Below are 27,899 nucleotides of genomic sequence, written 5' to 3' on the forward strand. Positions count from 1 at the left end.
GTTGTCAGAATTTGACAATCTGGAGTATCGTAGAGTAAATGCAGAAATTTAGTTCAAGCTCACAGAAATCCTCTTAAGTGTGGCTGTAAGAGGATGGGGAACTGAAGATGTGGTTCATCAATGTTCTATGGCACTTGTAACTAAATGTCACCAAGACGGGGACAAGCAGGCTGGGACCAAGTCAGAACAAGCAGGACATCGCGGATTAAGATCCAAAGCCAGACTGCACCGATCAAGCGTGAGAAACACACATAGGGTACTAAGTAACTCACTACTAAAGACTTGCGGTCTACCAGGAAATACTGGTTAGTGCCAGTATAAATCATTAGAAGTGCCTGAAGGACTCATTGCAGTGGAAGGCCTAACATTGAGAGTGACGCCGTGGAGTTAGCGCAGGAGAACATAGAACGCAGTTCACACTGAGCGATAGCTAGATGGAATATATACTGTATACTGAATAGGATACTGAAACTGTTGCATTGCTGTTATTGCTAATGTTGTGTGGTTTGTTACCCAATACCCAAGCAACTGTCACCATAATTAACTCTTTCATTTCTGTAATAGGAAAATATATAACTTTAGTTGGTAACTTCCGCCTCCTTATCTGCGTGTGGCATCTTAGTAACATGATCACCAGCCATGTCAATAACCTGCGATCAGATAGAGTTAGTTTTTAAAGTTCATCTGCATGTCACGTTTATATTTATATTTGTGTATTTTTGTTTGGTTTAACTTGTGAATATTTATTTTCTGTAAAACATGCAATTTAAAGGAAGGGTTAAAAATGTTGAATGTGATTTAATTCACTGGGTAAAAAGAAAACAAAATCCGAATTGATGATTAGATGTACAGTAGCAGAATTTACTTTCGGCACATTCTGTAGTTAATGGAAAAGTACTGTAGTTCCTATAGTGACCACTAGATGGTACCATTTAATTATAACATTCTTCCTGTATGTGGATTATAGCTGGCACACTGCCAAGACAGATTGGCATCCAATTATTATTAGTATTATTATTATTATTATCAGCTTTGTCCATTAATAAAATAATTTTCACCTCCACAGAAGTTCACATCATTGTCGATGATGGTTATATTAACACCATATTCCGCACTTTATATATCACACTATGACATTACACTATTTGGATTTCACACATTGTGTTTTTTTCAGTTTCACACAATAAATATGAAAAATGGTCTATCTAAATTATTATCATCATCATCATTTACCAAAAAATAGGGAACAAATGGACTTCAGTTTCAGGACTAATGGAGCCTTTCACTTATATGTTGCTGACCTTGTCTTTTCTCTTTCTCCTAATGCCATTTTTCTGCATCTGGATAATAATTGATTTCTGAAGAATGGAGGTAGGACTTTAAGGAAATCATTTATTTATTTTTGCTTATTAATATAAGACACGTTTCATTGACTATTATCAATAGATTGTAGTTCGGTAGAGTCGGCATTTTCTGCCACAAATAGAACTACCGTTTGTAGGGGCAATTTGGAATGTTTTATATAGGTCCATAGCAGAAGTGGTATTCTCTCTCCCCCACCCTACCCCTGTAGCCCCTTTTCCACTATAGAAGACTACATACTTCAGATTTGACATCGAGGCCAAGGAGCTTCAGGTTTAACATCTGCATTTATACCTTGAATATTTCTGCTTGTGCGACTAATACAGAAATGATTATAAATGCATAACTGCAAAGGAACAGTCTGCGGCTTTAGGGGGGTTTCCACTAGTTATTCTCTTCTATCATGGTACCCCAATGTCTTTGAATATAATATTCATGTGGTTACTGCAACTTCCAGTTTTAAGAGCAAAGATTATGTCTTAATGGTTGGAGACTTCCAAATGCAAAATGATCAAAAATGTAGTTTTGGAAGTTGATAATGGACATACTAATGGACATACTAACGGACATACTAATGGACATGCTTGAGGACATACTAATGGACATACTAACGGACATACTAATGGACATACTTACGGACATACTAATGGACAAACTAAGACACCTACTAATGGACATACTTACGGACATACTAATGGACATACTCATGGACATACTTGAGAACATACTAATGGACATACTAACGGACAAACTAAGGGACCTACTAATGGACATACTAAGGGACACACTTACGGACATACTTATGGACATACTAATGGACATACTTACGGACATACTAATGGACATGCTAATGGACAAACTAAGGGACCTACTAATGGACATACTAAGGGACCTACTAATGGACATACTAATGGACATACTTATGGACATACTAACGGACATACTAACGGACATACTTACGGACATACTAATGGACATGCTAATGGACAAACTAAGGGACCTACTAATGGACAAACTAAGGGACCTACTAAGGGACCTACTAATGGACATACTAAGGGACCTAGTAATGGACATACTAAGGGACATACTTATGGACATACTAACGAACATACTAGCGGACATACTAAGAGACATACTAATTCAGATCTAGCAAAAGATAAATTGACCCAGATAACAGCACTGAGTTATCAAGAGCAACTTGACAACTTGACAACTTGTTAATGGCTTGTTACCTGTTCTCCCAATACTGATGAGTGAGATATCCTATTATGGAAAGTTATCAAGATGGCACATTGCGAGTCATAACAACCTTTGCCACATCTGTATGTTACTACTTTGTGTCTGTGAATATGACAACTTCTCTTTCACTTTGTTCTTAGGCTTTATAGAGGTGATGTAGGCTACTGCAGCACCTACAGAGGAGACATATGTAATGCATTGATCTCAAAGGACTCCTTGGTTTTCTTCAATGCAACTACAGCTGAACCAGAAGAAAGTCAGGAGATGCTGGCTCAAATAGCTTGGACTGAACTGAAAACTGTAAGCCCATTCTGTCGACCGGCAGCTGAAGCTTTGCTCTGCAACCACTTTTTCCAGGAGTGCAACCCAACTGGAGATGGTCCATCTCCAAAACCATTATGCAGGTACCACGTTAAAATCAATGTCCATGCTAGAATCTGAATGATGCAAATCTAAGGTGTTTAACTTGAAGATATAATATATAAGTACAATTACAGGGTTGGATATTATGAAAAACAGCTTAATATTTTATAAAAACATTCTAAAAAATATTATGATTCAGAGCCTTGCTACTTTCAAGATTTCTTTTAAGATCAATGAATAAAAGCAAAGGGTCTGATTCAATAAGGGATTTACACCAGAATTCTGGAGTAAAACACTGTCACATACACACTCCTCTGCATGTGATATGGGGTTCGCCTGCAATGGTTAATTTACATCCTCTTACTCAATCAAGCTCTCACCCTATATTTTTGGCTAAAAAAGTGAGCATAAAGCACACCCTGACACAATCCACACACCCCAATTACTTAACGCGCTCTCATCAAACACACGGGTGATGAGTCCCTAAAATATGTTACTGTTAGACAATCAAAAGGTCACATACTCTCTCAAAGGCTATGGAACCTTTTAGCGCACACAAGGGTCAAATGTATTAAAGATTTAAAGGTTTAATCCCTTCACGACCTTCGCCATACTAGTATTGCTCTGCAGGAACTGCATTTCTGACCAGAGCAGTACTAGTACAGTGGCACGATCGCGGTGGCCTCATGCTGAGCACCGCGGCAAATGAGTGCGGGTGTCAGCTATATGTGACAGCTGACACACCGTAGCAACGCCCACGATCGGTGCTAACACCAATCATGGGCATTTACCCTGTCAGTAGTGAGAGCGGCATACAGAAGCATCGCGTAGGGAGGGGGCTCCCTGCGCACTCACTCCAGGACAGGACATCGCGATGTGATCTCATTGTTCCATGGAGACCCCGGCTCCAAGATGGCCACCGATATGCCTCCTTCCCTGCCTGTCAGATCACTGATCTGATATTCTGCAGTGCAGTGTCAGATCAGCGATCTCACATTATATAGTGATGTCCCATACTGGGACAATGTAGAAAAAGTAGAAAAAAAATATTCTAAAGTTTAAAAACATTTTTTTAAAAATCCCTAAATAAAGAAAAAAAAGAAATAAATATTTTTCCAATAAATACATTTATTTATGTAAATAGAAAAAATAAAAGTACACATATTTGGTATCGCTGCGTCCGTAACGACCTGCTCTATAAAATTGTCCCACGAGTTAACCCCTTCAGTGAACACCATAAAAAGAAAAAGAAAAATCTAGGTAAAAAATAATGATTTATCATCGTACTGCCGAACAAAAATGTGAAAAAAAAGACGGATGTAACTAAAAATGGTACTGCTGAAAACATCTTCTTTTTCCGCAAAAAACAAGCCACCATATGGCTCCATCAGCAGAAAAGTAAAAAAGTTATAGCTCTCAGAATAAATCGATGCAAAAATATTTTTTTTCTATAAAATAGTTTTTATTGTGTAAAACCACCAAAACATAAAAAAACTACCGTATATAAATAAGGTATTGCTGTAATCGTACTGATCCGAAGAATAAAGCTGTCTTACCAATTTTATCACAAGAACGGTACAAAAAAAAATTACTGAATTGCTTGTTTTTGTTCATTCTGTCTCCCAAAAATCGGAATAGAAAGTGATCAAAAAATATCATGTGCCCAGAAATGGTACCAATAGAAACCGCAGTTCGTCCCGCAATAAACAATCCCTCACATGACTCTGTTGGCCGAAATATAAAAAAATTATAGCTCTCAAAATATGGTGATGCAAAAACTAGTTTTCACAAAAAAGCATCTTTTAGTGTGTGACAGCTGCCAAGCATAAAAACCCGATATAAATCTGTTATTGCACCGACCCGAAGAATAAAGTCACCTAATCACTTATACTGCCCGAGCAACGGCATCAAAAATAAATAAACCAATTCTTCACATGCTGTTGTTTTTTTATTCTGCCTCCCCAAAATTGCAGTAAGACTCGGCACACATTTATCCGGTACTCTGCTCTGAGTACTTACACTGGGGTTTCTGTGTAAATCTCTGAAATACATGATTCAGACGGAACCTCTGGCTGAAGATTCCCTATAATGAGGCAGATGGAGGCACAGTGTTGCCGTTTGACCTGCGATAGGGCAGCGTCCGTCTTTTTAGGGTTGTATAAATTGCTGTCGACCACATTTTTGTGCACTTCTGAAAAGAAGGACACAGGTAAACAGAGGCCAGTCGGACTCCAGAGTAACTCTGCTGCCTCACTATAGTGAATGGATCCATCGGGGGTTTCATCGGAATTACGTCGCTCAGGGATTTAGATGGAAACCACCAAGTTGTCAGCATAGAGCACCCGATAACTGTGATCCCAAATGTTATGTAAAATGTTCCCAATAAAATCTTCAACTTAATCCACAAAAAAAAAGCAAGCCCTCACTCAGATCTGTCAGCTGCTAATGGAAATATAGAGGGCTTCCGCGTTACTGGTAGTACAAAGGCTCTGGAAAAGCTAAATGGCTCCTCTCCCACCAATTCAATTCAGCAAATTCTTCACTCTCAAATCGAAATGCCCCCTCCCTTCTGAGCCCCAGTGTGCCTAAACAACATATAGATCCCACATGTTTGGCATTTCTGTAGTGATGAGAGCCCGCCTAATTTACATGTGTGGGTGTCTCCAGAAGCACAGGCTAGGCATAACGTACTGGTCAGTACAATGGCAATTTTCACTCAGCAACATCCACTGCTGCCTGTTTCTGGAAAACACCCATGGAGTCAAAATCGTCACTACATCTGTAGACAAATTCCTAAAGGGTTATAATTTCCAAAATGTGGTCACTTGAGGGGGGATGTTGCTTTTCTATCACTTAGGGGCTATTTATATGGAATTCACAAACTAGTCTAGGAAAATCTGTGCTCCAGGAGGCAAATAGCGCTCCGTCCCTTCCAAGTCACTCCATATGGAAAAGTAGTCCTGTACTGCCACATATGGGGTATTTCTACATTCAGGAGAAATTGTGGGACCAATTCTGGTGCCATTTTTACTCATTTGCCAGTGTGAAAATGTAAAACTTGGGGCTAACACACAATCTTGGTGGTAAAAATGTAAATTATTTTTTCTTCACTGCCCAATGGTATAAAAGTTTGTGACATACTTGTGGTGTCAATATAATCACTGCACCCCTAGATGAGTTCAATGAGAGGTTTAATTGGTAAAATGGTCACTTATGGGGGGGTTCTGCTGTTCTGGCACCTCAGGGGCTCTGTCAATGTAACATGGCACCCTCAAACAAGTGCAGCAAAATGTGCACTGTAATATGGCGCTACTTCCATTCTGAGCTTTGCACTATGACTCAAAAGTAGTTTTCGACCACATATGGGGTATCAGTGAACTCAGGAGAAATTGCACAACAAACTTTTGGGGTCCATTTTCTCCTTTTGTCCTTGTGAGAGTACAAAATTTGTAGCTGAAAAGATTTTTGTGGGAAAAATGTGATTTTTTTTATTTTCACGGCTTAACATTACAAACTTTTGTGAAGCACCTGTGGGTTCAAAGTGCTCAATACACATCTAGATAAGGTTTCAAAGGGGTCTAGTTTCCAAAATGGTGTCACTTGGAGGAGTGCCACTGTTTAGGCACATCAGGGGTTCTTCAAACACGACATAGCGTCCGCTAATTATTCCATCAAATTTTGCATTTCAAATGTCAAATAGCGCTCTTTCCCTTCCAAGCCCTGCCGTGCGCCCAGTTGTTTTTCTACACATATTGGGTATCCTCATACTCAGGAGAAATTGCACAACAAATAGTATGGCACAATTTCTCCTTTTACCCTCATGAAAATGCAAAATTTGGAGCTAAATAGATTTAATTGGGAAAAATATTATTTTTTTATTTCCATGACTATACGCTATAAACTTCTGTGAAGCACCTGTGGGTTGAAGGTGCTCGATAAACATCTAGATAAATTCCATAAGGGGTCTAGTTTCCAAAATGGTGTCACTTGTGGGGGATTTCCACTGTTTAGGCACATCAGGGGCTCTCCAAATGCAACATAGCAACCGCTAATTATTCCAGCATATTCTACATTCAAAAAGTCAAATGGTGCTCCTTCCCTTCCAAGCTCCAAACAGTAGATTTCCCCCACATATGGAGTATCAGCATGCTCAGGAGAAGTTGCAAAACAAAATATATGGTCCATTTTTCCTTTTACCCTTGTAAAAGTAAAAAAATTAGGTCTAAAGGAAATTTTTTGTGAAAGAAAATTCCTGTGTAGCACCTAAAGAGTTAAAAAAAATCTTGAATGTGGTTTTGAGTACCTTGAGGGGTGCAGTTTTCAGAATGGTGTCACTTTTGGGTATTTTCTTTCATATAAATCCTTCAAAGCGACTTCAAATTTGATGTGGCCCCAAAAAAAATGGTTTTGGAAAATTTGTTGTAAAATTGAGAAATTGATGGTCAACTTTTAACCCTTATAACTTCCTAACAAAAAAAATCGGTTCCACAATTGTGCTGATGTAAAGTAAACATGTGGTAAATGTTATTTATTAACTGTATTGTGCGATATGACTAAAAATTAAAAGTTTGAAAATTGCAAAATTTTCAAAATTTTCTCCAAATTTCCATTTTTTTCACAAATAAACGTAAGTCATATCGAGGAACGTTTACCGCTATTATAAAGAACAATATGTGACTTAAAAACATTCTCAGAATTACCAGGATCCGTTGAAGCGTTCCAGAGTTATTACCTCATAAGTTGACAGTGGTCAGAATTGTAAAAATTGACCTGGTCAGAAAGGTGAAAACAGGCTGGGTCTCAACGGGTTTAATATAAAAATATACAGTGCTTACAATAAAGGATAAAAAGATTTAAAAAGGTAAAATTAAAATGACACACAACACAAATATGCAAAATAGCTATAAAATCAAACAGCAGAAATAACAGATATGCCTAATTGTTTCTGTCTCCAGTTATATTCTGTTTTCTTGAGGGAAGCAGAAGTGATTTATGGATCGCATCAGCCTCTTAGGCAGCCCTTACATGTGAACCCCTTCTTTTTGTGCCACCCAGCTTTTTATAGCCCTGTCTATATGCTCATATTTCCAGGATGACCCGGATTGGCCCCTTTAAAAGATGCTGTTTGTGAATGGATGATGGGCTAAGCTTTGGTATTTCAAATAACCTGTGTCTCCCTATCTTTGCATACAGACAATAGGAAATATTCTTTCTTAGTTACAAACCATGTGCCAGCTCATTGAAGCTGCCATGCTTGACACTTCTAGCATTGTCCCAGGAGACACACCCTGTCATTGGCCTTACCAAGTTGTTCTACTGACATTATAGACTACCTTAAAAATTATATACTTCCTTCTCAAACACATTAACAAACACGTAATATTTTTGCTTCCACAGAAGAGTTGCAATCTGGAGGAGTGAACCAGAGGCAAGAGACTACTCTGGTAGCCAGGTCACAATCAGGATGTCAAGAAAACTTGGCACTCAACTTCTAGAATATTTTTTTGGATTTTTTAATGCAGCCAGAAAGTAATAGACATTTCGGCCTCACTGACCTTCATCAGTAACAGACTGCAGTATAGTAGTTAATCGCATTCAGTGCGATAATAGAAGTGACACCATAGTCACTTTAAAGGTCATGCACTAGGCGCTGGGCTTGGAGCCTGAATCAAATAGTACCTGGGTGGGTGGGGGTGCCATGCAGACATCAGCGACCCAGAATCCACTGTTGGTCAGCTGTCATTCTAGAAGTTGAGTGCCAAGTTTTCTTTATTATTCGTGTATGGTGTGGGGCCCTACTTGAGCACCTTCTGAAGTCTGTTTTTCCTTTACAATCAGGATGTCTGCGTAGTGACAAAATAGTAAAGAATGAGAATAATCAAAAAGCAAGCCAAGGTAAAAACTCAGAACTGTACACTGGGAGAAGAGCAAGACACATTATACAGAAGCCGGTCAGAATATAACTGGCAGTGGACAGTAATGTTTCAGGATCTTACATAGATTGCAGCCCACCCAAACCACACATCAGTTAACTCTATGTTTCACAGTATGGATGGGACTACAAATCCTAAAGAACACAAAACTAGAACTGTCGCTCTGCATCATCCGCAACAAGAGTGCAGACATGCCTGGTGATAGAAGAAGAGGCACGAATGGCAGGCACTGTCTCACTAGTGTGTCACATCCTCCTGGGAGATCTGGGGTTAGGTGATCTTTACGTTCTGTGAATCGCAGGACTTCCATTTAGCTTGTGTGTTTTGTTCCTCATATTAAATGGACTTTGTTTTCTTTGGTGCTGAAGAGGTTAGCAACTCTTGGTATGCTGGTTAGAGACACCAGCTCCATCTCACAGCTGCTCCTGACCTGCTGGTTTTCTCACTCTATAAAACCTGGCCAGAACTTCTCATTCCTGCCTATGAAAGTTTTACTTCTTGGCTTGCTGGAGTTGGTGTGCTGAAGTTGGAGTTTGTGGTTGTGGCTGGAGATTGTTGTTTGCTGCTTTTAGGTTTATGCTTTTCCTCATTATCCTATTCCTATTTGGGTATATCCTTTCCTTTATTTCTCTCTACCCTTGGTGAGTGTTTTTGTATACAAGTTTCTTTTTGTTATCCCCTATTTGTCTTACGTGTATATACACTAACATATCTATCCCTGGCTTCCTGGGGGAGGAGGAGAGTACAGCTTAGGACATTAACAGGAGCTTAGTAAGGTTGGAGACTTGGGCCTTTCTACCTTTAAGAGTACCCCCGGGACAGAGATAGTTAAAGGCCCATTTCCAGGGACAGGTTGAGCCCGTCCCTTTCTTTTTGAAGACCATGACAGCATGACACACTGATACAAATGTCATACTAAGCAAACATGGGCTGAGCATGGATGGGACAAGGTGTAGCTTAGCTCGCTTATCAAATTAATAAAAAGTCAGGCTTAACTCACTCTACAACAATTAGAGAAGCCCTCCCATGAAGATTTTTTTGTTACTAAATCTGTGTATATCCATGTAATGTAGTGTGTGTATTAATATACTCACCTACAACTTCTTTCTCCAGTATTTCTCAGTGACGTCATTGGTCTTCAGACTCTCCAGGTCGCAGTGTACGTTACATTTCCTGAACGTGTCTTTTTACAGTGTAAGCCTATGGAGCATTAGAACAAGACTCCATAGGCTTACATTGTAAAAGAGAGTTCCAGCTCACACATAGAGCATAGAATGACAGGTCAGCCTCAGTGGAGATATCACTCACAAGAGGAGTAGAACAGAGCTGGATCCTGGAGAAGGCAGTGGTGGGTGAGTATAAAAATAAAAATCTTCAAGGGCGGGATTCTTTAAGAGATGTGCCTAATTCATTAAGTGCCGCGCACCTCTTAGTGTGTTAGATGCATCATACTCCAGATAGCCCTTCATTAGGATTGACTTGTGCAACTCCAGTCAATGAATAAACCCCAAAATCTCTTCTCATCATATTCCACTGACACAGGTGTATGTTCTATTATACACAAGATCTCTGCCACCATTCATACCTATAAACTACAGCATAAGTGCACCAGAGCTTTCTTTTGTAACTATCCATATGCCTGTGTCAATTGATTAGTTGGAACTGATAGATACAGATTTTTAGTTTCATTCTGTGATGCTAGTCACTTTTCACGGTCAGAAGCCAGGAGAGTACATCATAAACAGAAGGAAGAGGCAAAAGCATAGTCAGGTAACGTTCCGAGGTCAGATTACCAGGAGGATAACGGATCAGAGCAGAAGGGGTTAAGCAGGCGGATGGTCAGAATGAAGTCCAAAGTCAGGAAACAGATCAAGCATACAGAACTCAAATCACAGGAAAGCACAAACCTCACTTGTTGAATGTACGCCTGGCAGTGGTCTGGGAGAAGCTGCTCAGTTACGTAGGCATGACAATTACCTGGGATAGTGAACACTTGAAGACAGCCGACACCTCCCAGTCACAGATTGGCTTTTCAAGCTGTCAATCAGCACACTGACAACTCCGCACGCCCCTGTACCAGACAGGATGGACAAGTTGTCCATCAAAGTACTGACAGCTTTAGCACACCCGTGTACAGGATTGGACGGCCAAGCTGTCAGTAACTGCATCCCAGACACCCTGAGGGGTGGAACCGTGACACATTCACTGACAAAACTAATAAAATTAAGCATAACTTAACAGGAAGCATACTGAAATACGAAGCATATTAGAAAGCTGTGTATCTTTTCCTCAGTTTTTAATAAAAAATGAAAAAGGCTTGAATTAAAAAAATGTGGTTAATAGTTACAATAAAAAAAGAATACATTATATGATGCAGAAAATTGTGGAATCATGTTATTCCTAAATAATAATGCTCTATGTTGATAATTTGAATAGAGAGAGAATAATCACAATTTACGCTGATTAGACACAGAAGACAATTCTGGCCCTAAATCTCCCATTAATGTTCTCATGACATTGGCAATGGTGAGTCCCTGGTGCCTTCACTAATGGCTCTGTAGTACTTGGACACAATTGATGCCAAAGCTCTTCTATTTGGCATTAAAACTTCTCCTCAGTGACAGCTATGAGAAGAAAATGCTAAATAGCTGGAGCAGACACTTTGGGAATGAGCATTGATGCCTCATGTCAGCACTATTTTGTGGTTTCAGAGTTGCCAGTACTCCTTCTCTAAAGGTCATGACAGGCTTCTATAGAGACAGTGATGAGGCGCCAAGGATGTGTTAGTTCCTCTACTATAGGCTGAAGCTTCAGCTTGTTAGGTTTCCGTTTTCCTCAGTTAGAAACAAAACTAACATGAAATCTTCAGACTAATATCCAACTGTAACGCTGAACCAATTCTCCAGGTCCCTCTGAGACTCTTCCCTTTTCATCAGCTCTGAAACTTCTCCTTATGGCATTAAACAAGCCTCAGTATTTGAAATATCAAGAGTAGCCAAAACAAGAAGCCTTAGATTAATGTGATGGGGAGGGCATTTATATTTTAATGTTGACAGCTGCTGTTTGACCTTCATGAAATGAGGTGTTGATGTCAGTCAATTGACCAGCGGGCTGAGTTCCACAACTGTATAAGCTGGTAATTCAGACCCAAGTGGTTCCAGCATGTTCAAAATATGTTAAAGGGAGTCTGTCAACACAAAAAGACTGTTAAAACCAAGCATAGGAGCTCAGAACATCATTGGCATGGTCAAAAGTACAGTGCACCTTCCATCCTACTTCTTTTTCACATATTTCCTTCCCCTCTTCCTAGATTGACAGCTCCGGCTTTACAGGAAAAAGAGAAGAGCAGAGATAAATGCAAAACAAATAGGTGGGAACTGAACTGTTTGGCCACACCAAGTATATTTGCTTGGTTTGAACAGTCATTTTATGCTGACAGACTATCTTCCAAGGGAACCTGTCACGTAAAAAAAACTATGAATCTGCAGATATAAGGGAATTCTACAGGTTAATAGCGGGGAGGAAATTAACTTTATTGTGGCTTTCAGTCATACTCAGTGCATAGTGAGTGGAGGCTATATCCACATCCCGGCACTCACTGACAAACCGCTCTAATGCCACTCACTGTGTACTGACTGTGTATTTCCTTCTGGCAGCGCTGGCACCGGGCAGCTTCATAATGCTATTAACCTGCAGATTAACCCTATATCTGCAGGTACATATTGTTTTTTTACATGACAGGTTCCCTTTAGGCAAGTTTTGACATACTTTTTTTACCCTCATTGATATCTGAATTCCCATTGCTCCTACTGTGCTCTTATTTCTCTAATTATGCTAATTGTTTCTTCAGAGAGGAAGAGGACAAGAACTCTAGTGCCACCTATTGGAAGTAGCAATCCTAGAAGTCAATGTTGACCCTTTAACGAGCCTTGTTACATGACTTAAGATAAAGTCCAAGCCAGAATCTCAATTTGCAGACACTGTGTTTCGGGGTACTGCCCCTCGTCAGTGCAAAGTGTGAGATCTGGTTTGGCTGTGAGAGAGGCATCTGACCGATATCCAAGAAGTATCATTTTTCCTTGCGGAGAATGACATGCTAAGCATGCCGAGTTGAGGAGACTTAAAACCGCAATGCTTCTCTGGGAAATATGCTAATTATGCAAATTGTCTCTTCAGAGAGGAAGAGGACTAGAACTCTAGTGCCACCTATTTCTCTATCACACACATACCAATTTCATAGCCAATTATCTTATGTATTTGGAAAACCTAAGAAACCTACATATTCACCATCAGCCTCTTGCAACACAGATGTGTCCATCCTTCCATTTCTACTAATTTCGTTAAGGACTCTGATGTCTCATGATATAAGTTTAACACATTATTGCACCATGTTATTAAAGCCCTAGACAGACAGCAATTCACATCACTATCACTGGGTGGCCACATAAAGAGACATAGCATAAACATCTCCCAACGAAGTAGCAGGAAATTATGGGTTTTTTTGTCAAAACTAATCATCTTTGCACCAGTCATCCGTTAACTTTGAGAACCATAAAGTGCACCTCACAAGGCAGACACCCCAATTCACCAAATGCCATGTCTGAATCCTTGCAATAGTGAGTTCTTGTATGCTTTAAAAAGATGACTATTTATTATTAATGGCTCATGTAATTAGATTTCTTAATGAATTCCAGTTATGTACTACATACAAATTATCTGTTTCTTCCAAATACCCAGATTTTATGAAGCTATTGGTAACTGGTAAATTGTGATCCAAGTCTGTAGCTCGATTCTACTTTTAATGTGCTTGGTCACATTAGAAGCAGACAGGAGGAATTGTAATAGTGCTTTGTCCCGAGAAGCCTGCCACAGTGGGCAAGCTTAGCGTCAGAGTCTTCCTCTACAGGAACCAAAATTGTAAAAAAAAATAATTGAAAGTAGCACAAAATATATAGCAAACACTGGCAGAATCAGTGTTTTGACCTGGTTGTTTCATATTGCGAGCATTCAGTGACTGTAGCCTAATGCTGGCGCTCACCCACTGTCTGAATATAATGCTACATGCCACGGAAGCTGGCACAGTGCAGCGGGCACATTAATAAGATCAACAAATCTTCATGTATCAGTTTATTCCGGTCAGGATGATGATCCCGGTTTGCTGCTGTCACTCTGGGCAGGTCTCGGAGTGTGATAAATGGCCTCTTGGGTGTGAATAATGTATTAGTGCAGCTTATTCTGTACAAGATTAACAGGTTGTACAGTAGTTTCTTACAAAACTTTGTGACATAGGCAAGAAAAAAGGCTTTGCTTAAAATGATAGTAATGTAGTATAGTTACCCTTATGGTACTTCTGAAGATTTGTCATAAAGAGCAACTGTCATTTTAATTATTAAGGATGGGTTCACACTTGCATTTGGCTGGTTTGCGTATGACTGCATACTTCCTCCCTTAAGCTCCGCCTACGCTCTGCCTACGCTCCTCCTACTTCCGCATGAATCCTGCATTGTCCTGCATACCTATCTTTAACACTGGGTAAGCAGGGACATGCATTGTATGTGGATGCGTCCGCATGTGGCATTTTGACGTGCCCGCCGAACGCAACATGTTGCATTTTGGTGCGTTCGGCGGGCACATCCGTATGCAACACATGTCCCCGCATACCTAATGTTAAAGATAGGTACACAAGACGCATGCGGAAGTAGGCGAAGCATAGGCGGTGCTTAAGGGAGGAAGTATGCAGCCATACGGCCTAAATTATTTTTTATTTTTATTTTTTTTCCATAAATCAATAGTATTTTGTAAATGTTGTAATATATCTTATCAGAGAAATCTGCTTCTTTCTCCTACAGAACTGATCAGTCATTCTCAAAATTCTCATTTCTAAGGTAAAATCTGTCTTCAGTGAACACAAATTTTCCCATTGCTGAGACAGAAGATGACAGCTGGTGCTCATAATATAAAGGGGAGTAGAAGGAGTAGAGAGGAGCTAGATGCAGGCACAGGCATTCTGCTGCAAGCCCTCCTGAAAAGGCAGGGTACCTGTCCCCTGATTCATGCTGCCCAAATGATGAGCAGCATTAATAAGAGACTGGCTGCACAATTACAGCTAGGTATATTCCTCTCTGAAACAATTTATAGTTTCAGAGAAAATATAGTAAGAAGATCTAGCTGGGGACCACTGCCAGAGGTGAGGCTAGTCCGGCTTTACTCTCAGACGGCTTTTCCTGCACTGCTAGAGGGTTAGAGGCTATTGGCTGGTCTCTCCCTGAATACACATAAGAGAAACCTGTCAATTACCCACAGCAGCGCTGGGAAAAGCCGGCTGGGGGTGGAGCAGGACCAGTCTGGTCTGCAGCTATGATCCATGACCGGATCTTATAAGTATATTCTCTAGGAAATACCAGAACATATCAGATAAAAATACAGTATACCTGGCTGTAATTGTGCAGCCAGGCTCTGATTCATGCTGGCCATGATTTGTACACCATAAATCAGATGACAGGATACCTTTGCTAATATAGCGCCATCATGTTCCACAGCACTTTACCTACATCATCATCCTCACTGGGGCTAACAATCTAGATTTCCTATCAGTATGTCTTTGGAGTGTGTGAGGAATCTGGAGAACCTGGAGGAAACCACACAAACACGGGGAGAACATGCAAACACAATGCTAACCATTGAGCCACTGTGCTGCCCAGAATGAGTGACAGTTCTGTTGACCATCCAAAGTGTCTTGCTGACTGGCTAATCAAGGGAACCAATCAATTGCCCATCACAGAATTGGTAAGGGGACTGGTGAACTTTCGGGATTTGGCTGTAACACATGCCGACACTTGTACGTTTGCTTTTACGCCTGGTGAGAATTTTTGAAGAACACTTTTGTGTTCTGATTTGACATATTCTTGATTACTCTTCTGGATTAATGCCTGAATTGAAAGCTCATTCCCATTAGACTTTGGCCTGCTGTACTGTGAGGATTGTTTGAAGCCGGGTCCATGAAAATGTATAAAAATGTATAAACGGGCTGTGTTGGTGAAAATAACACTTTTAGTATATCCAAGGCCATTGTATCCTGACCTAAGTATATTAATAATATCAAATTTTTCTCACATTTGCTTAAGCTTATGACAGCTGCTTTGAACCTCAACCATCCTATGCCTTATTTTCCAGGGAGCACTGCTTTGCAGTAAAGGATCTATACTGCTTTAAGGAGTGGCTGACAATCGAAGAAAATTCTCGGAAAGGAATTTACAAACCAGGATTAATGCTATTGACAGTCCCCGATTGTGAAAAACTCCCGAACCTGCAAACAAGTCCTGGGGCCTGTATCAAGATTCCATACTTTGGTAAACTATAATCCAATTATTTGGAAATTAACGTGACTTTTTGATCCTCTTTAAAGTTATTACATTGGATTTACAGTGAGGTCATACACACATTTCAGATTTTTTTTCTTGGATGCAATAATTTTCAGCAATAGCCTTGCTCCTACTTTCTTCTGTATTTAGTCTTTGTATCATTTTTTCACTTCTGTTTTTCTCACATGCAAAAAAGAAAATAACTAATGAAGATTCTAAAGCATTCTCCTAGCATTGCAATAACTCAGTGAAAATCAGACACAAATGCAACATGCATGTGATCAAACCTTTTTATTTTTAATAAATCCATTCACTTGAATAAGTGAGTTTGGTCTACAAAATGAAGAAAAGTAGGCCATACATCATTTTTTTTTAAATGCAGATAATCAATAAGCAAAAAAAATAATTTTAATATCTGCATAGAATATAATGGATCAGTGTACTGATGTTCGTTAAAAGCTGATGTGTGAATGAGCCTTAACAGTATCAGTCAAAATGGTATCAATAAAACACCAAACTATTACTTTTGACACGGTCACATTTTTTTTTACCTAATTGAATGTACTTTCGGCTAAAATGTTTAATATTTTTGCAAGTGGATCTTATTAAAAATGTTGCACTGTTTGCGAAACTGTAAATGCTTAACCCCTTCCCGACATGGGGTTATTTTTCATTTTTCCATTTTCACGTTTTCCTCTTCCTTCTGCCAAGAGCCATAACATTTTTTTATATCGATATAGCCATGTGAGGGCTTGTTTTTTGTGTTACAAGTTGTATTTTTGAATGGCGCCATTCATTTAATCAGGGGATGTACTGGAAAGAAACTTTTACTGGTTAGGCTGGTGTCACACACAATGTAGAAAAATACGGACCGTATTGTATGGCCGCAAAACGCATAAATGGTCCCTAAATAGTGATCCGTATGTCATCCGTTGTCAGGGTGTGGCCGCGTATACCGTTTTTTACTCGCAGGCTTGCAAAACGGATATATAATGGATCCCTATGACAGGTTTTAAAATCCAAATGAAAGAATAGATATAGACACATAGAATACATACAGTTGTGGCCAAAAGTATTGACACCCCTGCAATTTTGTCAGATAATACTCAGTTTCTTCCTGAAAATGATTGCAAACACAAATTCTTTGGTATTATTATCTTCATTTAATTTGTCTTAAATGAAAAAACACAAAAGAGAATGAAGCAAAATGCAAAACATTGATCATTTCACACAAAACTCCAAAAATGGGCAAGATGAAAGTATTGGCACCCTCAGCCTAATACTTGGTTGCACAACCTTTAGCCAAAATAACTGCGACCAACCGCTTCCGATAACCATCAATGAGTTTCTTACAATGCTCTGCTGGAATTTTAGACCATTCTTCTTTGGCAAACTGCTCCAGGTCCCTGATAATAGAAGGGTGCCTTCTCCAAACTGCCATTTTTAGATCTCTCCACAGGTGTTCTATGGGATTCAGGTCTGGACTCACTGCTGGCCACCTTAGAAGTCTCCAGTGCTTTCTTTCAAACCATTTTCTAGTGCTTTTTGAAGTGTGTTTTGGGTCATTGTCCTGCTGGAAGACCCATGACCTCTGAGGGAGACCCAGCTTTCTCACACTGGGCCCTACATTATGCTGCAAAATTTGTTGGTAGTCTTCAGACTTCATAATGCCATGCACATGGTCAAGCAGTCCAGTGCCAGAGGCAGCAAAGCAACCCCAAAACATCAGGGAACCTCTGCCATGTTTGACTGTAGGGACCGTGTTTTTTTCTTTGAATGCCTCTTTTTTTCTCCTGTAAACTCTATGTTGATGCCTTTGCCCAAAAAGCTCTACTTTTGTCTCATCTGACCAGAAAACATTCTTCCAAAATGTTTTAGGCTTTTTCAGGTAAGTTTTGGCAAACTCCAGCCTGGCTTTTTTATGTCTCGGGGTAAGAAGTGGGGTCTTCCTGGGTCTCCTACCATACAGTCCCTTTTCATTCAGACGCCAATCGGATAGTACGGGTTGACACTGTTGTACCCTCGGACTGCAGGGCAGCTTGAACTTGTTTGGATGTTAGTCGAGGTTCTTTATCCAACATCCGCACAATCTTGCTTGAAATCTCTTGTCAATTTTTCTTTTCCGTTCACATCTAGGGAGGTTAGCTACAGTGCCATGGGCTTTAAACTTCTTGATGACACTGCGCATGGTAGACACAGGAACATTCTGGTCTTTGGAGATGGACTTGTAGCTTTGAGATTGCTCATGCTTCCTCACAATTTGGTTTCTCAAGTCCTCAGACAGTTCTTTGATTTTCTTCTTTTCTCCATGCTCAATGTGGTACACACAAGGACACAGGACAGAGGTTGAGTCAACTTTAATCCATGTCAAGTGGCTGCAAGTGTGATTTAGTTATTGCTAGTGTTGAGCATTCCGATACCGCAAGTATCGGGTATCGGCCGATACTTGCTGTATCGGAATTCCGATACCGACTTCTGATATTTTTTCAATATCGGAATTCGGCATCGGAATCGGAAGTTCAGTTGATTGACAGCCTGACGTCATCATGATGCGCGGTGTGTGCGCATCATGATGCGCCGTCATTTCGGGCCTTCCGGGGGTCTCTGCCGGCCTGCCGGGGGGCTGTGCCGGCCTGCCGGGGGGCTGTGTGGACTGCCCGGGGTCTGTAATGGCCTGCCGGGGGGCTGTGCCGGCCTGCCGGTGGTCTGTGCACCCTGTGGGGGTCTGTACCGGCCTGCCGGGGGGCTGTGCCGGCCTGCCGGTGGTCTGTGCACCCTGTGGGGGTCTGTACCGGCCTGCCGGGGGGCTGTGCCGGCCTGCCGGTGGTCTGTACCGGCCTGCCGGGGGGCTGTGCCGGCCTGCCGGGGGGCTGTGCTGATGTCCGGGGGTCTGTGCAAGCATCGTCCGATGGGACTACAAGTCCCATCTGGCGATGCCTGCTACCATGACAGTGATTGACACATTAGCCAATGATGGGACAGTAGTAGTCCCATCATCCGGCTAATGTGTTAAATGTTAAAAAAAAAAATACTACATACATACTACATGCATGCTACATACATACTACATACATACTACATACATACTACATACATACTACATACATACCACATATATACTACATACATACTACATACATACTACATACATACTACATACATACCACATATATACTACATACATACTACATACATACTACATGCATGCTACATACATACTACATGCTACATACATACTACATATATACTACATGCATGCTACATACATACTACATGCTACATACATACTACATATATACTACATACATACTACATACATGCTACATACATACTACATACATACTACATGCATGCTACATGCATGCTACATGCATGCTACATACATACATGCATGCTACATACATACTACATGCATGCTACATACATACTACATGCATGCTACATACATACTACATGCTACATACATACCACATACATACTACATACATACTACATACATACTACATGCATACTACATGTATACTACATGCATGCTACATACATACTACATGCATGCTACATACATACTACATGCTACATACATACCACATACATACTACATACTACATATATACTACATGCATGCTACATACATACTACATGCTACATACATACTACATGCTACATACATACCACATACATGCTACATACATACTACATATATACTACATACATACTACATACATACTACATGCATGCTACATACATACTACATGCTACATACATACTACATACATACTACATGCTACATACATACTACATATATACTACATGCATGCTACATACATACTACATGCTACATACATACCACATACATACCACATACATGCTACATACATACTACATGCATACTACATGCATACTACATACATACTACATGCATGCTACATACATACTACATGCTACATACATACCACATACATACTACATACATACTACATACATACTACATGCTACATACATACTACATATATACTACATGCATGCTACATACATACTACATGCTAAATACATACCACATACATACTACATACATGCTACATACATACTACATATATACTACATGCATGCTACATACATACTACATATATACTACATGCATGCTACATACATACTGCATGCTACATGCATGCTACATACATACTACATACATACTACATGCTACATACATACCACATATATACTACATACATACAATACATTCATACAATACATACATAGACATACAATACATATAACATAGAGTAACATACTTACCAATACTTGTCACATTGTTCCCCGAAGCCATTGTCTTTTCCGGAATAAATATTAACATAACAAACCACAAAAATACTCACCCACGATCCGAAGCAGTCCACGAGTGTGTCCCACAACGATCTTGGGTAGAGAACTGCAGCATCAGCTGTTGCTGCCGTTCTCTACGGGCTGCAGGAATCCAATGACGGAAGGTAGGTATCCTTCCGCACTGTATTCCTCCGCCACTTAAAAAAAAAAAAAGTCCCTAGTCACACTTTATGCCATTGCATGTAGTATATATGTAGTATGTATGTAGCATGCATGTAGTATATATGTATGAATGTATGTAGCATGTAGTATGTATGTAGTATGTATGTGGTATGTATGTAGCATGTAGTATGTATGTAGTATGTATGTAGCATGCATGTAGTATGTATGTAGTATGTATGTAGTATATATGTAGTATGTATGTAGCATGTAGTATGTATGTAGCATGCATGTAGCATGCATGTAGTATATATGTAGTATATATGTAGCATGTATGTAGTATGTATGTGGTATGTATGTAGCATGTAGTATGTATGTAGCATGCATGTAGTATATATGTAGTATGTATGTAGCATGTAGTATGTATGTAGCATGCATGTAGTATATATGTAGTATGTAGCATGTAGTATGTATGTAGCATGCATGTAGTATATATGTAGTATGTAGCATGTAGTATGTATGTAGCATGCATGTAGCATGTACTATGTATGTAGCATGCATGTAGTATATATGTGTTATGTATGTAGCATGTAGCATGCATGTAGTATGTATGTAGTATGTATGTAGTATATATGTGGTATGTATGTAGCATGTAGTATGTATGTAGCATGTAGTATGTATGTAGCATGCAGTATGTATGTAGCATGCATGTAGTATATATGTAGTATGTATGTAGTATGTATGTAGCATGCAGTATGTATGTAGCATGCATGTAGTATATATGTAGTATGTATGTAGTATATATGTAGTATGTATGTTGCATGTAGTATTTATGTAGTATGAATGTAGCATGTATGTAGCATGTATGTAGTATGTAGTATGAATGTAGCATGTATGTAGTATGCATGTTGTATGTATGTAGCATGTAATTATTTTTTTTTTACATTCAACACATTAGCCGGATGATAGGACTATTACTGTCCCATCATTGGCTAATGTGTCAATCACTGTCATGGTAGCAGGCATCGCCCGATGGGACTTGTAGTCCCATCGGACGATGCCTGCACAGACCCCCGAAGCCTGCACAGACCACCGGCAGGCCGGCACAGCCCCCCGGCAGGCCGGCACAGCCCCCCGGAGCCTGCACAGACCACCGGCAGGCCGGCACAGCCCCCCGGCAGGCCGGCACAGCCCCCCGGAGCCTGCACAGCCCCCCGGCAGGCCGGCACAGCCCCCCGGCAGGCCGGCACAGCCCACCGGAGCCTGCACAGACCACCGGCAGGCCGGCACAGCCCCCCGGCAGGCCGGCACAGACCACCGGAGCCTGCACAGACCCCCTGGCAGGCCGGCACAGCCCCCCGAAAGGCCCGTACAGACCCCAGAGAGGCTGTACAAGGGCAGGAAAGGGTTTTTCTTATTCCGATACCGGAAGTCCCATAGACTTGAATAGGACTTCCGGTATCGGAATCGGCGATACCGATACTTTTTTTTAAAGATCGGCCGATACCATCCGATACGATACTTTGAAGTATCGGACGGTATCGCTCAACTCTAGTTATTGCCAACACCTGTTAGGTGCCACAGGTAAGTTAAAGGTGCTGTTAATTACACAAATTAGAGAAGCATCACATGATTTTTCGAACAGTGCCAATACTTTTGTCCACCCTCTTTTTTATGTTTGGTGTGGAATTATATCCAATTTGGCTTTAGGACAACTCTTTTTGTGTTTTTTCATTTAAGACAAATTAAATGAAGCTAATAATACCAAAGAATTTGTGTTTGCAATCATTTTCAGGAAGAAACTGAGCATTATCTACAAAATTGCAGGGGTTTCAATACTTTTGGCCACAACTGTATATACAGCCGTGGACTCCTGTTGACATCACTGAGGCTGCGGGGAGTCCCCTGGCTGACCTGAAGTGAACTAATGAGCATGGGAAAAAAGTCAGAAACTTTCCCATGGTAATTAGTTCATCTCCAGGCAGCCATTAAGGCTGCGCAGAGCTGAATTAATTCTTTCTGTAGTAGATTACAGTGGAGCTGGTCGCATTAGCACCGGTCCTCATTGTAAACTATTTAACCCCATGTGAAGGATTGCAGCGTGGGACATGACAGAACGGCAGAGAGGTAAGGATATTGTTGTTTTTTTATGTTATTTTTTTGCAGGTCATGGTTTTATTTTGGAGTACCAGAGTAATAAACATTTGTCAAAATCTTGGTGTCTCAATTTCATTAAAAGAATTTTTAATTAATGTCTGTGTGTGGTTTTTAACTCTTTCATAGTCTAGGGTTAATAATGGATCTGTGGCTTATTGACACCTCTCCATTATTAATCGGCTTAATGTCACCTTATAAACGAATGGTGACATTAACTCTTTGTTATATTAACCCATTATCCACCACTACAGGGCAATGGGAATAAAGAGGATAAGTGCCAGAAATGGCACATCTTATAGAGCGCCTTTTCTGGGGTGTCTGGGGGCAGATTTTTGTAGCCAAGGGGGCCAAAAACAATGGTCCCTTTCATGGCTATTAAAATCTGCCCGCACTCACCTGCTTTACCTCTCTGGTTGACAAATTTCCTCAGGAGCCCACGCATTTTTTGACAATGAATTAACCCCTTAAATTAACACCTACACCTCCCAAATTTTACACACAAACCCTCATCTAATTACTAGTGAAAGACATATAAAAAAACCATGAAATTAAATGATTTACTGTATGTAAACCATGTGTCATCTCATGTCGGGTTGGGGAATGATTTTACAGAAGCCGGCAATGGATTTTGCGGCTATTCTGCTATGTAGAGCTCTAGGAAATATAAATATAAATATAGGAAAATATAGATATAAATATAGGAAATATAAATATATATATGTGTGTCTCAATGACATGTATCTATATAAAGTTGTGGCCAAAATAATTGACACCCCTGCAATTCTGTCAGATAATACTCAGTTTCTTCCTGAAAATGATTGCAAACACAAATTCTTTGGTATTATTATCTTCATTTAATTTGTCTTAAATTAAAAAACACACAAGAGAATGAAGCAAAAAGCAAAACATTGATTATTTCACACAAAACTGCAAAAATGGGCCAGACAAAAGTATTGGCACCCTCAGCCTATTACTTGGTTGCACAACCTTTAGCCAAAATAACTGCGACCAACCACTTCCGGTAACCATCAATGAGTTTCTTACAATGCTCTGCTGGAATTTTAGACCATTCTTCTTTGGCAAACTGCTCCAGGTCCCTGATATTTGAAGGGTGACTTCTCCAAACTGCCATTTTTAGATCTCTCCACAGGTGTTCTATGGGATTCAGGTCTGGACTCATTGCTGGCCACCTTAGAAGTCTCCAGTGCTTTCTCTCAAACCATTTTCTAGCGCTTTTTGAAGTGTGTTTTGGGTCATTGTCCTGCTGGAAGACCCATGACCTCTGAGGGAGACCCAGCTTTCTCACACTGGGCCCTACATTATGCTGCAAAATTTGTTGGTAGTCTTCAGACTTCATAATGCCATGCACATGGTCAAGCAGTCCAGTGCCAGAGGCAGCAAAGCAACCCCAAAACATCAGGGAACCTCTGCCATGTTTGACTGTAGGGACCGTGTTTTTTTCTTTGAATGCCTCTTTTTTTCTCCTGTAAACTCTATGTTGATGCCTTTGCCCAAAAAGCTCTACTTTTGTCTCATCTGACCAGAAAACATTCTTCCAAAATGTTTTAGGCTTTTTCAGGTAAGTTTTGGCAAACTCCAGCCTGGCTTTTTTATGTCTCGGGGTAAGAAGTGGGGTCTTCCTGGGTCTCCTACCATACAGTCCCTTTTCATTCAGACGCCAATCGGATAGTACGGGTTGACACTGTTGTACCCTCGGACTGCAGGGCAGCTTGAACTTGTTTGGATGTTAGTCGAGGTTCTTTATCCAACATCCGCACAATCTTGCTTGAAATCTCTTGTCAATTTTTCTTTTCCGTCCACATCTAGGGCTACAGTGCCATGGGCTTTAAACTTCTTGATGACACTGCGCATGGTAGACACAGGAACATTCTGGTCTTTGGAGATGGACTTGTAGCTTTGAGATTGCTCATGCTTCCTCACAATTTGGTTTCTCAAGTCCTCAGACAGTTCTTTGATTTTCTTCTTTTCTCCATGCTCAATGTGGTACACACAAGGACACAGGACAGAGGTTGAGTCAACTTTAATCCATGTCAAGTGGCTGCAAGTGTGATTTAGTTATTGCCAACACCTGTTAGGTGCCACAGGTAAGTTAAAGGTGCTGTTAATTACACAAATTAGAGAAGCATCACATGATTTTTCGAACAGTGCCAATACTTTTGTCCACCCTCTTTTTTATGTTTGGTGTGGAATTATATCCAATTTGGCTTTAGGACAACTCTTTTTGTGTTTTTTCATTTAAGACAAATTAAATGAAGCTAATAATACCAAAGAATTTGTGTTTGCAATCATTTTCAGGAAGAAACTGAGCATTATCTACAAAATTGCAGGGGTTTCAATACTTTTGGCCACAACTGTATATACAGCCGTGGACTCCTGTTGACATCACTGAGGCTGCGGGGAGTCCCCTGGCTGACCTGAAGTGAACTAATGAGCATGGGAAAAAAGTCAGAAACTTTCCCATGGTAATTAGTTCATCTCCAGGCAGCCATTAAGGCTGCGCAGAGCTGAATTAATTCTTTCTGTAGTAGATTACAGTGGAGCTGGTCGCATTAGCACCGGTCCTCATTGTAAACTATTTAACCCCATGTGAAGGATTGCAGCGTGGGACATGACAGAACGGCAGAGAGGTAAGGATATTGTTGTTTTTTTATGTTATTTTTTTGCAGGTCATGGTTTTATTTTGGAGTACCAGAGTAATAAACATTTGTCAAAATCTTGGTGTCTCAATTTCATTAAAAGAATTTTTAATTAATGTCTGTGTGTGGTTTTTAACTCTTTCATAGTCTAGGGTTAATAATGGATCTGTGGCTTATTGACACCTCTCCATTATTAATCGGCTTAATGTCACCTTATAAACGAATGGTGACATTAACTCTTTGTTATATTAACCCATTATCCACCACTACAGGGCAATGGGAATAAAGAGGATAAGTGCCAGAAATGGCACATCTTATAGAGCGCCTTTTCTGGGGTGTCTGGGGGCAGATTTTTGTAGCCAAGGGGGCCAAAAACAATGGTCCCTTTCATGGCTATTAAAATCTGCCCGCACTCACCTGCTTTACCTCTCTGGTTGACAAATTTCCTCAGGAGCCCACGCATTTTTTGACAATGAATTAACCCCTTAAATTAACACCTAAACCTCCCAAATTTTACACACAAACCCTCATCTAATTACTAGTGAAAGACATATAAAAAAACCATGAAATTAAATGATTTACTGTATGTAAACCATGTGTCATCTCATGTCGGGTTGGGGGTATGATTTTACAGAAGCCGGCAATGGATTTTGCGGCTATTCTGCTATGTAGAGCTCTAGGAAATATAAATATAAATATAGGAAAATATAGATATAAATATAGGAAATATAAATATATATATGTGTGTCTCAATGACATGTATCTATATAAAGTTGTGGCCAAAATAATTGACACCCCTGCAATTCTGTCAGATAATACTCAGTTTCTTCCTGAAAATGATTGCAAACACAAATTCTTTGGTATTATTATCTTCATTTAATTTGTCTTAAATTAAAAAACACACAAGAGAATGAAGCAAAAAGCAAAACATTGATTATTTCACACAAAACTCCAAAAATGGGCCAGACAAAAGTATTGGCACCCTCAGCCTATTACTTGGTTGCACAACCTTTAGCCAAAATAACTGCGACCAACCACTTCCGGTAACCATCAATGAGTTTCTTACAATGCTCTGCTGGAATTTTAGACCATTCTTCTTTGGCAAACTGCTCCAGGTCCCTGATATTTGAAGGGTGACTTCTCCAAACTGCCATTTTTAGATCTCTCCACAGGTGTTCTATGGGATTCAGGTCTGGACTCATTGCTGGCCACCTTAGAAGTCTCCAGTGCTTTCTCTCAAACCATTTTCTAGCGCTTTTTGAAGTGTGTTTTGGGTCATTGTCCTGCTGGAAGACCCATGACCTCTGAGGGAGACCCAGCTTTCTCACACTGGGCCCTACATTATGCTGCAAAATTTGTTGGTAGTCTTCAGACTTCATAATGCCATGCACACTGTCAAGCAGTCTTGCTGCCAGTGGCAGCAAAGCAACCCGAAAACATCAGGGAACCTCTGCCATGTTTGACTGTAGAGACCGTGTTCTTTTGTTTGAATGCCTCTTTTTTTCTCCTGTAAACTCTATGTTGATGCCTTTGCCCAAAAAGCTCTACTTTTGTCTCGTCTGAACAGAGAACATTCTTCCAAAACGTTTTAGGCTTTTTCAGGTAAGTTTTGGCAAACTCCAGCCTGGCTTTTTTATGTCTCGGGGTAAGAAGTGGGGTCTTCCTGGGTCTCCTACCATACAGTCCCTTTTCATTCAGATGCCGACGGATAGTACGGGTTGACACTGTTGTACCCTCGGACTGCAGGGCAGCTTGAACTTGTTTGGATGTTAGTCGAGGTTCTTTATCCAACATCCGCACAATCTTGCGTTGAAATCTCTTGTCAATTTTTCTTTTCCGTCCAGATCTAGGGAGGTTAGCCACAGTGCCATGCACACGGTCAAGCAGTCTTGTTGACAAATTTCCGCGGGATCCCACGCATTTTTTGACATCGAATTAACCCCTTAAATTAACACCTACACCTCCCAAATTTTACACACAAACCCTCATCTAATTACTAGTGAAAGACATATAAAAAAACATGAAATGAAATGGTTTACTGCATGTAAACCCATGTGTCATTTCATGTCGGGTTGGGGAATGATTCTGCAGAAGCCGGCAATTGATTTTTCGGCTATTCTGCTATGTAGAACTCTAGGAAATATATATATATATACACTCACTGGCCACTTTATTAGGTACACCTGTCCAACTGTGTGTTAAGACTTAATTTCTAATCTGCCAATCACATGGCGGCAACTCAGTGCATTTAGGCATGTAGACATGGTCAAGACAATCTCCTGCAGTTCAAACCGAGCATCAGTATGGGGAAGAAAGGTGATTTGAGTGCCTTTGAACGTGGCATG

The 27,899-nt window shown here is 40.3% G+C and overlaps 1 protein-coding gene across 1 annotated transcript in view; it reads left to right on the forward strand.

Moving 5' to 3' along the window:
- MUSK (muscle associated receptor tyrosine kinase) overlaps positions 1 to 27,899 on the forward strand; it is a 384,027-nt gene that overhangs the window by 247,878 nt on the left and 108,250 nt on the right. The window contains exons 8-10 of the mRNA XM_073552439.1: positions 1,365 to 1,371; positions 2,742 to 3,005; positions 16,071 to 16,246. Coding sequence (XP_073408540.1) covers positions 1,365 to 1,371; positions 2,742 to 3,005; positions 16,071 to 16,246 — 447 coding nt within the window. The remainder of the gene's footprint in view (positions 1 to 1,364; positions 1,372 to 2,741; positions 3,006 to 16,070; positions 16,247 to 27,899) is intronic.

The sequence above is a fragment of the Dendrobates tinctorius genome, unplaced genomic scaffold (genome assembly GCF_039654945.1).
Source record: "Dendrobates tinctorius isolate UK_male_01 unplaced genomic scaffold, ASM3965494v1 ptg000191l, whole genome shotgun sequence".
Classification (NCBI taxonomy): Eukaryota; Metazoa; Chordata; class Amphibia; order Anura; family Dendrobatidae; genus Dendrobates; species Dendrobates tinctorius.